The sequence below is a fragment of the Corella eumyota genome, chromosome 3 (genome assembly GCF_963082875.1).
Source record: "Corella eumyota chromosome 3, kaCorEumy4.1, whole genome shotgun sequence".
Lineage (NCBI taxonomy): Eukaryota > Metazoa > Chordata > Ascidiacea > Phlebobranchia > Corellidae > Corella > Corella eumyota.
In genome coordinates this window covers 7,729,530-7,744,406 of record NC_137492.1, presented here as the reverse complement: position 1 = coordinate 7,744,406, position 14,877 = coordinate 7,729,530, and the positions used below count along the sequence as shown (strand labels likewise).

Sequence of the window (14,877 nt, the reverse complement as noted above, 5' to 3'; positions counted from 1 at the left end):
AATCACGGCAACAAATGCCTAGCATGGGCCGGGCTAATGCCAAGTCTAAATTTTTAACTGGGTTTACTGAAATAAAATATAAGCGGACTATAATATCATAATTTTTGTTTTAAGAGTAAATGTTGTTTCGTTTGGTAAAGCTTTTTACAGCGTTGAAAAAACAACAACTTTAGATAAATCGACTAAAATACCAAAACAAATTAAGCCAAACTCAAAAAAATAAAATTAATGATAACTAATACGATGCAATTTCCGACTTAACTATAGTAGAATGACTCCATATTTTGGCCACTTAAAAACAATTTAACACTTAATTTAACATATCACTGCCTTTTTTTTAATTTAACATATCACTGCCCGTTTTACTACGATAAATACAAAAAAGAAAACGGCTTTAACGATAACAAACAAATAAGTTCAAGTCAACGAAAATGAATAAAAATACCTGTTTGCACATAATTAGTTTTAAAAATATTAATTCATGGTTTGCCATATTGATAAATTAAGGTTTATTTTCGCATTTAGTAAAATAGAAAACAATAAGTTTATATGATGAAAAATGGAAATAATTATTTGAAAATTTTTTCGGCTCGAAATTTTAAACATCAAGCGTTTCCTCACAACCTTTTTAATAAAGTCAATATCCAAACAATGTTAGTTAGACATGTTTGGAGACGAATGTTTTTTTAAACAAAAAGAAAATACGCTTGGACAAAACACTAAGGAAAAATCCTGCGCAACGAACAATAGCAAAGTCAAAACGTTTTTATAAACTTAATGACCCTGTCTCTCTATATAAATACACAAAATAAAAAGACAAAAGTCAAATAAAATACTCACAATATAACAAATATAAAAAGGTAGTCATGGGTTACTTAAACACCTTTGTTAATTGTAAAGCCAACGTTTTTTTAACTAACAAAATATTACAAAAAAATTAAGTAAAGGAAATAATAATAAAAAAATAAGTTAAAGTACTAGTTGAGTGAGGTTTTAAGCAGGCCAAAAAGAGTTGTGAATGTCATTAATTTTTGTAATTTATTTTACGCAATTTAGAACTTTTTCTAATTAACATGAATAGAGAAGAAAATCTAGACGCTGTCTGAACAGGTTTCACATGGAAGAGTTTAGTATGGTCCCTAAATAATTTATGCAATTTCATTAAAAAAAATTAACATTAAAAGATATTACATCCTGTCTTGTTAGAAATTTAAAACAAAATGCGTTGTAACTTAACTAAAAATCTTGATAAGTGCATTAATGGTGAAAATAAATGTTTAGAAACATTTACAATAACACCACTTATTTCCAACTTAAAAAAGTTTATCCGTGATCAAATTAATACTAAGAAAAGTAAGGTAGGCTACATGAGCAATTAGAATTAAGACACCTCAGCTACAATCTAGGTTTGGTCAGGAATAGAAAAGGCAAATTAGTTAAAGCACAATCCATTTTTACATCCGCGTAAGGCATTTTTAGGGAGCAACTTTCTCCAAAACACGCGCTGCAAAAATTGTTTAAAGAGATGGTTCGCTCGCAGAGTTTCTTTTTTAATTAGGCTATGTTGAAAATTTTCCAACTTGCACAAGGATACCATTATTTTAAAAATTAATTCATGATAAGTTGTTTTTTGCAATAAAATTTAAAAAAAGTAAAACAAACGGCTCAGAAAGGGCAAAATAGGAATATTTTTCTACGTCTGCCAGCGTATGAACTTACGACGATGACGTCGTGCGTCACGTGACTCGCGGCGGTAGGGACTTTCCCTATTTACAATATTTTTAACTGAAAATAATGACATTTCGAAAACTACTTGACCAAATTTTAAAATAATGGAATCCTCGTGCAAGTTGAATAAATTCCAATTCAAAAAATAGTTTTAAAATGCGCAGTGAAAAACAGATAAATTTTTGTTTATTTACTAAGACGTATATAGGGAATTAATTTAGTTATTTGTGGGTTAATTAGATCACCCTTTTCTATTTTAATGTGTAACCAAAGTGTATTAGATGAAATTAACTGTGCTTGAATCAATGCTTCCCCCCTTATAACTTCCTCTTTTCTTCTTTGTTTTCTCATGCCTGAAACTCTTTCCCTTTGTGTGTTTTAAAGTATCATATGCTGCCTTACCCCATGAATCATTTTTGGACTCAAAAGAGTTGTTAGAGAACTTGGTTTTAACTTCGATATCTTCCTCCAGAACCCTTCGGAATGAAGTATTAGGAGTCGACTTCCTCTTCTTTGCGCTTAAAGGAGCTTCGTCATTAAGTATTTGATTCAGATTTTTTCTGTTTTTTCTTTGGAGCTTCTTCTTCTGTGTTCTTAGGTTTCTGAGCTTTTCGCTTCGGAGTGGAATTTGCTTTAGGACTTTGAATAATAGACAAATTTCCGTTTGTCAATGCTTTTGCTTTTTTAGTTGAAACTTTAGTATTTTTATCGTCGCTCTTACTTGAATCTTCTTTGGATGAGGAACTAGATGTTGCACTTGATTAAGCGGGAGTTGTAACTGCTGGAGCAGAATCATCGTCTGAATCATCATCATCATCACTACTTTTATCGCTACTGCTCTCCTTAGCAACCTGTAAGCTTTTAACCACGGCAACCGGTTTCTTTTTATTTGTTTCGTAAGATGAGGGAGGTGGGATTGCTGCTTTCGATGTCTTCTTTTCACTTTCATCTAAAGATACTTCTTCACTTGAGCTACTCTCTACTTTTAGGTGCCACAAGAGCAACTTTCTTTTTCGGAGCTAAAGTCGTCTCTTTACCGGAGCTCTCATCAGAATCTGAGGAATTTTTCGAAGAATTTTTTGAAGCTTTTTTCGTTAAAACTTTTTTCTTAGGAGTGACCTTCTCTTCTTCATCACTTGAATCTTCCTCATCTGAAGATGATCCGGACTTTTTCTTTGCAACAACCTTTGTATCAGTTTTTTCCTCCCTGATTCACTTTTTCTTCAGACTAAGACTCCTTCTTTTTTGAGGCTGATAATTTTTTAGGCACAACTTTGGATGCAAATTTTAGGGAAGCTTTTTTAGGAGAAAGTTTTTTATTTTCCTCAGAGCTTTCTGACTCTTCACTTGATGATGTCTCAGCAATTTTGGAAGTTTTCTTTGAAGCAATGACAGTTTTTTTTTCAAATAGTAACAGATTCATCTTCACTGCTATCTTCCTTACTTGAGGAATCTTCTTTTTTGCCTCTTTCTTGGTTTTAGATACAGATTTTTGGTCTACTTTTTTGGTGGTTTTAACTTTAGTTTTTTTCATTGACTTTGGTTTTGTTTTTTTAGTTAGCTCAGTTTCAGATTCTGAATCCTACTCTTCTAGGCTTGAATCTTCTTTTTTGGTCACCACTGGTTTAGGAGCGGGTTTATTAACTTTTTTATTGTGTCTTCATCTGAATCACTACTATCATCACTATCTGAAGAGTCAACTTCCATCTTTGTTACTTTTTGCTTTGTAAGTTTGGGAGTTGATTTCACTTTCGAAATTTCATTTGTTTTGATTGATTCTGCATCTGAATTACTGCTCTCTTCTTCAGAAGAAGAGGAGTCTTTTTTTTTTTGTACGAGTTTAGGTTTAATCATTATCTATACTAAACAAAGTACTACACAATAAACTTAAACAAATATTTAATTTGAAAGTCCTGAACAAGCGAAAAAATAGTTTCAACAGGCAGCGCTTGGCAATTTATTTTCTATGTTGTTACTTATTAATCTTGTCGTTTATGACTTTGTTTTTATAGTTACAGAAAAGCAATACTTAAATAACAAACGCAAAGTTTTTTATAACAAATAATCTACTATGCTCAGTCTAATCTAGTGTGGTTTTAGTCTAATTAAATTACTGCGTATAGTTGAAAATTTTTAACTACCTAATACTATGAATCGAGAAGATGATCAAAATAATAATCAAAATGAAGGCCAAACTCAAGTTCCTGAACAACATGGGCTTGGCGAGGCAAATCCAAACAGAGTAAACGTTTCTAGTCTTCGCCAAATTCCTACTCGCCTAAATTTTTTTCTTTCGGGAAGGGCAGCTGATAATATTGGTTACTTATTTGCTGGTGCGATCACAGTCGGAATAGGCGCAACGTGGTGTCTTAGTAAAAACAAAGAACAATTTTGTCTTAATGTTATTCACGCTATTCGTGGTAATACTGAAGCTATCATTAACAAGGTTGCAAACGGATCTCTTAAAGTCGAAATTATTGCCAAAGATTCCGACTCGGCAGATCAACTGATAAAAGATTACCAATCAGGAGAAATGTTAAAGAGATTAAACGCCTTTAATGAATATCCAGATGACTTTGGAAGATTCGATTCCATATGTTTGACAGATTTTAACATTCTGAGTGTCAATGACGACTATGAGACAATGAGACAAAATGCCACAGTTGAAAATGTTTTTCGTGAGGTAAAAATATAACGAAATTATTGTTGTTTTGTTAGGGGTTAAACTTATATTTAAAAAATAAACAAGATTAATTTTATCCATTTTAGCCCTTTTAAATGTTTTTAATATTTTTGTAATGCCCATAATTTTATGTTTATTTTTAGGTTAAACCAACTTTGGCTACTGTTCAATTAGAAAGTAAGTTGAAAATAGTATTGCAGCAATAATATTATTAATATATTCCGTTGTGGTATAACCTAAATTGTTGTTAAACCAAATAAATAAACTAGGAGGAACAATAACATTTTTAATTTTTAAATTTTTTTTATGATTTACAGAAGACAAGGAGCAAAAACCACCATTTATAGAAGTAAAGAAGGATTTTTTAGAAAAAGGTAACTTAACAGCATTTAATGGGGTTATCCACAATATTTGTTAACGTTTTTATTTTAAATTAATGTTCTTAATATTTAAATGGAATTTTCATACGCCGCGTAATCTTTTTATCACAAACCTTGCTGTGTGATCTCGACATTAAGATGTTTCAAAACATTAAGCGTTTAAAGAAAGAAAAATCACAGTTTTGTTTATATTATTTACACGTTACGCTACTTGGTACTTTTTTTTGTGTTAATCATTTTCCAGTATTTTAGAAAATTAAATTTTTAGTACCACAGACATTTTTTAAAGGTTATAAAGCCATTTTGTGATTCATTGTCAACCATACTAACGTGCTGTATACGTCACTTACAAAAATGCAAAAATCAGTAACATAACGCTTTAATAAGGACACTTTTGGCATAAAAAAACGATCCGGACTCAAGTAAATATATAATTAAAAAAGCACAAAACTTTAAAATATAAACAATTTTAACACATTTTAGGTAATTCATTATTTAAAAAAAAAATTTAGTTGATAACTTTATTTTATATTTTATAACCTTTTTTAGAGCCTCCAACCAAAACAGAGATTAAGAAAAAAGAAAAGGTATATTTATTTAAAATTTAAATTTTTGTAAAAGTTCTTTTGTTGAAATATTGCTATCTAACATTTTAAAGTTATTCGTAGATTTTAAGTCCACAAGAAAAAGAACTTTCAGCTAAAAAAAGAAAAATTTCTGAAACATTGCAACACGACCAAAAAGGTAAATATATCTGTTTTAATTAATATCTCTAAAATAAAGGGAACCAATATAGCCTGGTTATTTAAATTTTACTTATTTTGTACTTACTTCCAAAAAAATTTTTACACCTAATTTTTATTTTTATCCTGTTAATTTGCAACACCTTTTTGTCAAAATAAATATTTTATAATCTATTTTTAGTATAAATATTTCACCAATTATGTTTTGTATAGTCGCAAGAAAAAGAATGTACAAGGATGACCTCAAGTTAATCATTGGTGGTAAATATTAAATTCTTTTTTATTAAAGAAAAAATATTATATTAAAATATAATCAATAATTTTTATGAAAGCTTTTTATTTTCAATAAAAACAAAGGTTTGGTTCTTTTAATTTTTCTAGACTCGAATTCTGACTGTGACGTATCGGATGAATATATAGATCTCACAGGGCGCTATGAATTTGGACCTTTCATCAATTACTTAACTATCTTGGTAAATTTCTGGTGCGTGTGCATGAAAACAAACAAGTACAGTCAAGCCTTAGGTTTAAAGTCAGAAATCGTGGTAATCCTTAACAAGCATGCTGTTATAAGTGATGATGACTTAACAGGCTACATCGAATCTAGTAAAAGATTAACACGAAATGTTCTTTTTTTTGAAATTAAATTGGCAATGAGTAAGCCAAAAGACTTTATTACATGCGTCAACAGTTTTTTAGATTATTATTTTACATTACAGAGGGACACCATTCGTTTTGCTTCTAGAATATATGTTCTAGGAAAAAAAGCAGGGTTTATTGACAAGTATTTTGTGCCGATTATAAATCATATTTTAACCAAAATGCGTACAAAAAGTGAGAAGGATGTTAATTGCATTTTCGAAATGGAGAACCGTTGTTTAAAATTATTATTAAACTCAAATATGTCACGAGTTATGCAAAACTTAATTGAGGATCAGATTGAAGCTTACAGAGAAAGTACAGGTGGTCGAGTAGAATTAGGTGAACTCCTCTATAAATTAGGCTTACTACAGGGTGAACATGGCAGTAAAGACGAATCACAATTAAATTTTAAGAAAGCGCTGAAAATATTTACAAATAATCTCTACACAGATAGTATTGAGATTGCTTTTTGTGAAAAAAGAATTAAGCCAAAAAAATAGAAATTTTACCCGTTAATTCTTTGCGCAATAGGATAAAACTTGACAGTTGTTTATATAATCTCGCAAAAAGTGAATTAAAAATAGAAATACTAAGACTTTTTTAGTAATGTAATTTTTCTTAAAGTTGCTTATTGCTCGTTATGTATTGGTTACATTTTAATGCAGCTGCTTGCTTGTTATGATTGAAGGTAGATGCTGATGTTTTATTGTGTGAACTGTATTGTATAAATCATGTATTTTTGTTTACTAAAAAAGATAAATCGCAAATTTTTTTATGGGCAACTCTGACGTTGACCCAATTGGTTTGTATTTAAACGATTTAGTGCTTAACTTTGGTTAAGTAAAGTGGTTTATAAATCATATTTTTTGCTTTTTAGTTTTTAACCTAGATTGCTTTACAATTTAATTAATCCCCAATCCTTACTAGTTAAATGCTTTAAATAATTATTTTCTTTAAAAGTTTTACTGTATATACCAAGCTTAACTTGTAATATGTTAATGTGTGATAAGTGTATTATTACTGGTTTAAAATATATTGCGTTTGGTTAAGCAATTAAAGTTTGTAGCAAGTGTACATATATTGCTTTAAATTTTTGTGTAATTTGCCATTTTAATAAAGTAGTTGCTTATAAATTCAAGGCTTATGTTCCAACCAGCTACAATAGGAGATTTTGTTATAACAATTTTGTGCTAGTTGTGAGGCAATTAAATTAAACTAAGGAAGTAGGAAAAAGTGGGAGAAAGAAAGAAAAAAATAGGGAGACAGGTATTGGAATAAAAAACGAAAAGGGGTGTGCTAAAAATAACCCAAAATGTACTTGGTAATGCAAGACACTAATAAGTAACGTTTTTACTTTAACAGGCAGTCATGGGTGTGTTTACTATTTATAGACTATATAGACGCAAAAGATAAGACCTGCACTGGAGAAGCCTTTTCAGGAAGAAGCTCTTTATACTTACAAAAACATGTTTCTTCTTTATACTTACAAAAACATGTTTCGTATGATGGTCATTGTAATATTAAGTACGTTAGTCGTATTTAAATTGCCAAAAATGGGGTTATTAAATGAGATAAAATATTTTTTTAATTTCTAAGATCAATTACTTGGAGTAAATACTATCGCTCTGTGTTGTATAGTTTATGCGTTAGTATTTTAATTATAAAAAAATAATTAAAAAATATTTTCGTTTTGTGTGTTTTACCACTGTAGTTAATTCAGTTTATTTGCTTTTTTAATTCATCGATTTTTCTTTTGTCAATTTTTATATATTCTTAAACTTTGTTGTTGATAAACTTAGTTGTTACTTTAAGAATTTTCTTACCACGCGGCTATAATTAAAAAAAAAGAAGATTTTTTCAACTTAACAAATTTGTCTTCTAAAATACTGTAGCGTAACTATCACAGTTGTCTTTTGCTATTTGCCTGGTTTAATATTTTTCTGTTTGGAAACAAGATTTTTAGGATAATCTTTTTTTATTTTAAACAAAATAATTGTTTTATTTTAATGGTCTTTTTAAACATATTTAATTTTTTTAAATTCTAAATAGTTTGTCAAGTTACATACCTTTATTAAAATAAAATATAAGCGCAGACTATTATATCATAAATTTTGTTTTAAGAGTAAATGTTGTTTCGTTTGAGAAAGCTTTTTACAGCGTTAAAAAACAACTTTAGATAAATAGACCAAAATGCCAAAACTAATTAAGCCAAACTCAAAAAAATAAAATTAATAATAACTAATACGACGCAATTTCCGACTTAGCTATAATAGAATGACTCCATATTTTGGCCACTTAAAAACAATTTAACACTTAATTTAACATATCACTGCCTTTTTTTAAATTTAACATATCGCTGCCCGTTTTACTACGATAAATACAAAAAAAACGGCTATAACGATAACAAACAAATGAGTTCAAGACAAGGAAAATGAATAAAAATACCTGTTTGCACATAATTAGTTTTAAAAATATTAATCCATGGTTTGCCATATTGATAAATTAAGGTTTATTTTCGCATTTAGTAAAATAGAAAACAATAAGTTTATATGATGAAAAATGGAAATAATTATTTAAAATTTTTTCGGCTCGAAATTTTAAACATCAAGCGTTTCCTCACAACCTTTTTTAATAAAGTCAATATCCAAACAATGTTAGTTAGACATGTTTAGAGACGAATGTTTTTTTAAACAAAAAGAAAATACGCTTGGACAAAACACTAAGGAAAAATCCTGCGCAACGAACAATAGCAAAGTCAAAACGTGTTTATAAACTTAATTACCCTGTCTCTCTATATAAATACACAAAATAAAAAGACAAAAGTCAAATAAAATACTAGTCATGGGTTGCTTAAACACCTTTGTTAATTGTAAAGCCAACGTTTTTTTAACTAACAAAATATTACAAAAAAATTAAGTGAAGGAAATAATAATAAGAAATAAGTAAAAGTACTAGTTGAGTGAGGTTTTATGCAGGCCAAAAAAAGTTGTGAATGTCATAAATTTCGTAATTTATTTTACGTAATTTAGAACTTTTTCTAATAAACATAAATAGAGAAGAAAATCTAGACGCTGAACAGGTTTCACATGGAAGAGTTTAGTATGGTCCCTAAATAATCTATGCAATTTCATTAAAAAAAATTTACATTAAAAGATATTACATCCTGTCTTGTTAGAAATTCTTAATAAAATGCGTTGTAACTTAACTAAAAATCTGGATAAGTGATTAATGCTGAAAATAAATGTTTAGAAGCATTTACAATTACACCACTTATTTCCAACATAAAAAAGTTTATCCGTGATCAAATTAATACTAAGAAAAGTAAGGTAGGCTACATAAGCAATTAGAATTAGGACACCTCAGCTACAATCTAGGTTTGGTCAGGAATAGCAAAGGCAAATTAGTTAAAGCACAATCCATTTTTACATCCGCGTAAGGCATTTTTAGGGAGCAACTTTCTCCAAAACACGCGCTGCAAAAATTGTTTAAAGAAATGGTTCGGTCGGAAAGTTTCTTTTTTAATTAGGCTATGATGGAATTTTTCCAACTTGCACAAGGATGCCATTATTTTAAATAATTGGTTCATGCTAAGTTGTTTTTTGCATAAAAAATTTAAAAAAAAGTACAACAAACGGCTCAGAAAGGGCAAAATAAGAATATTTCCCATGTCTGCCAGCGTATGAACTTACGACGATGACGTCGTGCGTCACGTGACTCGCGACGGTAGGGACTTTCCTATTTACAATATTTTAACTAAAAATTCTGACATTTCGAAAACTACTTGACCAATTTTTAAAATAATGGAATCCTCGTGCAAGTTGAAAAAATTCCACTCCAAAAAATAGTTATAAAATGCGCAGTGAAAAACAGTTAAATTTTGTTTATTTTACTAAGTCGTATATAGGGGATTAATTTAGTTATCTGTGGGTAAATTAAATTACCCTTTTTTATTTTAATGTGTAACCAAAGTGTATTAGCTTTGTAATTATTTGATTTTGTGTACCTTTTTTAATAAAGTAGTAGCTTATAGTAAGTAGTTGTTAATATTAAGAAGTTTTTAACACACAGCCCACTACAATTATATTATTTTACAGAAAACATACCTAGATTTTTATAACACTGTATGCTGTTCTACAACACACTTGTACCGAGGTCTTTTTAACCTGTTTGTTTTAAAATTCAAAAGTTCAAGCATTTTTCTTTTAAATGTACATGAACATACAAAATTTAAATGCTAAATTAAAGTTTCACTGATTACATACAAAAAAATTAACATGGTTTTTAAATGAACAAAAAAAACTAAAAAAATGTAATTTCCTGGAACAAAAAAATAAATGCATATTTCAACTGTTGTCCAGGTTTATTTGCTTAGAAATTAAAAGTCACCACAAAAACAACATTTAATCACTGTCAAACTTAATGGAATTAACTGTGCTTGAATCAATGCTTCCCCCCTTATAACTTCCTCTTTTCTTCTTTGTTTTCTCGTGCCTGAAACTCTTTCCCTTTGTGTGTTTCAAGGTATCATATGCTGCCCTACCCCACGAATCATTTTTGGACTCAAAAGAGTTGTTAGAGAACTTGGTTTTAACTTCGATATCTTCCTCCCGAATCCTTCGGAATGGAGTATTAGGAGTCGACTTCCTCTTCTTTGCACTTAAATGAGCTTCGTCGTTTTGTGAAGTGTCTGCTTCAGATTTTTTCTTTTTTTTCTTTGGAGCTTCTTCTTCTGCATTCTCAGGCTTCTGAGCTTTTCGCTTTGGAGTGGAATTTGCTTTAGGACTTTGAATAATAGACAAATTTCCATTTGTCAATGCTTTTGCTTTTTTAGTTGAAACTTTGGTATTTTTATCGTCGCTCTCACTTGAATCTTCTTCGGATGAGGAACTAGATTCTGCCTTTTTTGTTGCACTTGATTGAGCGGGAGTTGTAACTCCTGGAGCAGAATCATCGTCTGAATCATCATCATCATCACTACTTTCATCGCTACTGCTCTCCTTAGCAACCTGTAGGCTTTTTACCACGGCAACCGGTTTCTTTTTATTTGTTTCGTAAGATGAAGGAGGTGGGATTGCTGCTTTCGATGTCTTCTTTTCACTTTCATCTGAAGATACTTCTTCACTTGAGCTACTCTCTACTTTTTTAGGTGCCACAAGAGCAACTTTCTTTTTCGGAGCTGGAGTAGTCTCTTCATCGGAGCTCTCATCAGAATCTGAGGAATCTTTCGAAGAACTTTTTGAAGCTTTTTTCGTTAAAACTTTTTTCTTAGGAGTGACCTTCTCTTCCTCATCATTTGAATCTTCCTCATCTGAAGATGATCCGGATTTTTTCTCTGCAACAACCTTTGTAACAGTTTTTTCCTCCCCTGATTCACTTTCTTCTTCAGACGAAGACTCCTTCTTTTTTGAGGCTGATAATTTTTTAGGCACAACTTTTAGGGAAGCTTTTTTAGGAGAAAGTTTTTCATCTTCCTCAGAGCTTTCTGACTCTTCACTTGATGAGGTCTCAGCAACTTTGGAAGTTTTTTTTGAAATAGTAACAGATTCATCTTCACTGCTATCTTCCTCACTTGAGGATTCTTCTTTTTTTGACTCTTTCTTGGTTTTAGACACAGATTTTTGGTCTACTTTTTTGGTGGTTTTAACTTTAGTTTTTTTCATTGACTTTGGTTCTGGTTTTTTAGTTAGCTCAGTTTCAGATTCTGAATCCTCCTCTTCTGAGCTTGAATCTTCTTTTTTGGTCACCACTGATTTAGGAGCGGGTTTGATAACCTTTTTCTTAGTGTCTTCATCTGAATCACTACTATCATCACTTTCTGAAGAGTCAACTTCCATCTTTGTTACTTTTTGCTTTGTTGGTTTGGGAGTTGATTTCACTTCCGAAATTTTATTTTTTTTGATTGATTCTGCTTCTGAATCACTGCTCTCTTCTTCAGAAGAGGAAGAGTCTTCTTTCTTTTGTACGAGTTTTGGTTTTGCTGCGACCTTGGGTTTGGTTACAACTTTAGTTTCAGTTTCAGAATCAGATTCTTCACTTGAAGTATCTTCTTCGGGCTTCTTAAAAACAGGCTTTGCAGCTGGTTTTACAACTTTTTTAACTTTTTCATCCTCCGATGAATCTGAATCATCAGAAGAATCTTCGGAGCTTTCCGAGGAGTTTGTATTTTGAATGGAAGTTGGTTTCACCAGCACTTCTTCATCTTCACTTGATTCCTCACTTGAGCTTTCCGGGTCTGGGTTTCTTTTTCGCTTGACGGGTTCCTTAGATTTGGTTTCTAGTTTCTCGCTTTTAGCAGATTTTAACCATTGAGCACACATTGAAAGCAATTTTGGGTGGTTGCCATCTGGTATTTTTGTCTTTGATACCTTCTTAAATTCTTTTGCTACATTTTCAAATTTACAATCAAGTAAAAATGTGTACACAAATGGATAAAGGGTACTTGGTTGGAGAGTCATTATTGGTTTAAATAAAAAAGTTCCTTAAACGTAATTTAAAACCTGCACAAGAAATAAAAACCATTAAATTGAATAGCCATAATCAAACATATCTTTAATGATATCAATAAAAGTTTTTTTTTGTAACTTTACAAAGTTGGGATCTTACTTAGAGAGAATACCTGCACCAACACTTTTAGTTGAATAGTTAAGTGTAGAGTTAGAAAAATAATATATCAGGTAATACCTACTTACAAAGTTGATAACATTTTTTTTTATTCATTTACCCTTGTAGGGAAGTCGATAAAATATATATAGTATAATCAGTGAATTGAAATTTCAATTTTACGACATGTCTTACTTGTAATTTAATTAAAACTTTGGTTATTAAAAAAATATTGCTTAGCCTACCTAGCCAAACAAAATCGCGTTTGCGCTCACCAGGTAAAGATTTAACAGTCTGATTGTTTTTTAAGCAATTTTAACGTTATGCCTAGGTGTTTTGGCAAACATAAATACAAATTAAACTAAAATAAACTTTTAGTTAAATGAAACTCATCAAAAAAATTCAATGCACAAAAAAAAACATTGCAAAACCGTATGTTAAACCAGTGCTTCTAGTATTGTTACGTCATAATCTACTACTAGAGTGACGTAAATTTGCGTTTAAAAAATTTTCTAAAAAAGTTATTTTTAAACTTAAATTGCAAACGATTTATAAAGATTTAAGTTACAATTTTTGGTGCGTTTTTTTAGCGTGACATTCTGAATGTTTTGATATAAAAATGTCAGGACGGACGAAAAAGCTGAGCCATTCACAAGGGTTGCCAGAAGCTTCGGCCGTGAGAAGCTTCGGCCAGAAGGTTCGGCCTGCAAAAAACGCGGGGGGGGCGGTAACGAAATTGCCGCGTAAAATGTCAGTTTAAGACCATATTTTACTGATATTCAAAACAAAATTTGACAAAAAGTATTATACATAAAAAAAATTTAAAAAGTTGTTACAAAAAATGAATATGTTAGTTTTTAGAATATTTATTTTTTTTAAATTTTTGTTTCACAAATGTATTTTTAAAACGGATTGATGATGGGCGCTTATGGCCTGCACAATTTTTCATCAAACTGCGGGAAGTCCACGGCGTAAAGCCCGCGTTTGATGTTAACGTAAGGCCATATTTTATCAAAACTGAAAATAAAATTTGACGAAAAGTATAGTATATAAAAAAAATTTAATTGGTTGGCACGATAAATATATATGTTAGTTTTTAAAATATTTATTGTTTTAAAGATTTTTTTCCCAAAAACGTAATTTTAAAATAGATTAAAGACGGGCGCCTATGGCTGCAAAATTTACATTCGACCTGTAAAATCTTCGATCGAACTGCGGGAAGTCCGCGACATAAAGCCCGCATATACCTTTAACGCAAGACCATATTTTACCAATATTTAAAATAAAATTTGGCAAAAAGTACAATAGGTAAAAAAGTTTAAACTAATTGTTAAGATAAATATATATGTTTGTTTTTGAATATTTATATTTTTTAAGAATTTTTTTTTTCGAAAACATAATTTTAAAACGGATTAAAGACGAACGCTTTTGAGGTAAAAAATTCGTCCTAGCGTACATCACATTGATTTTAAATTTTAAAACAAAATTACGAAAAAGTATTTAAAACAAAATTACGAAAAAGTTAAATTATAATTTCAATCCTACTGGAATAAAACGCATTTCTAAAAAATAAAAAAACCTTAACAAACACATAAGCATAAAATTTTAGGAAAAAAGGGAAATCGCTTTAAAACAATTATTTAAAAGATAAACTTAATTTTTTTGTACCAAATCCACTATATAAAAAAATCCAAGTTTATTTAATATACAATCCCAGATTTAATATACAAAGCAATATTAACCCCCGGATTCAAACTATTGTTTATTAATTACCCCCAGTTTAAAACTTTTGTTTATTATTTAGCCCCAACAACATAAAAAATGTTATTAAATCCCAAGTTTTTTCAATCAACAGCCCCAAAATTAAAATACAATTCAATATTTACCCCCGGATTCAAATTTTAGTTTATTATTTACCCCCAGATTCAATCTTTAGTTTATTAATTAACACCAGCTATAAACTTTAATTTATTAAAAACCACTAGTTTTAAACTTCAGTTTATAATTTAAAATAGACTAAAAATTCAGCTTATACCAGCTTTATATTTTAAATTTGGTGCTAAATAGCAAACCGAAAACTCTTAAACCATTAAAACTAAAA

General features: G+C 30.0%; 2 protein-coding genes across 2 annotated transcripts; one reads left to right on the top strand and one right to left on the bottom strand.

Annotated features, from left to right (window-relative positions):
* The first annotated feature begins 3,745 nt into the window (after nucleotides 1–3,745).
* Nucleotides 3,746–7,278, top strand: LOC145745193 (uncharacterized). The gene is made up of 7 exons (XM_082563199.1): nucleotides 3,746–4,411; nucleotides 4,555–4,588; nucleotides 4,729–4,785; nucleotides 5,341–5,378; nucleotides 5,460–5,535; nucleotides 5,748–5,795; nucleotides 5,916–7,278. Exons 1-7 carry the CDS (start codon nucleotides 3,878–3,880, stop codon nucleotides 6,674–6,676), a joined length of 1,548 nt encoding a protein of 515 aa, XP_082419325.1. The 5' UTR covers nucleotides 3,746–3,877; the 3' UTR covers nucleotides 6,677–7,278.
* Nucleotides 7,279–10,362: 3,084 nt separating this feature from the next.
* On the bottom strand, nucleotides 10,363–12,667 carry LOC145746327 (uncharacterized). The gene has a single exon (XM_082564588.1). The coding sequence runs from the start codon at nucleotides 12,629–12,631 to the stop codon at nucleotides 10,577–10,579; it is 2,055 nt and encodes a 684-aa protein (XP_082420714.1). The 5' UTR covers nucleotides 12,632–12,667; the 3' UTR covers nucleotides 10,363–10,576.
* Between the last annotated feature and the right edge of the window lie 2,210 nt (nucleotides 12,668–14,877).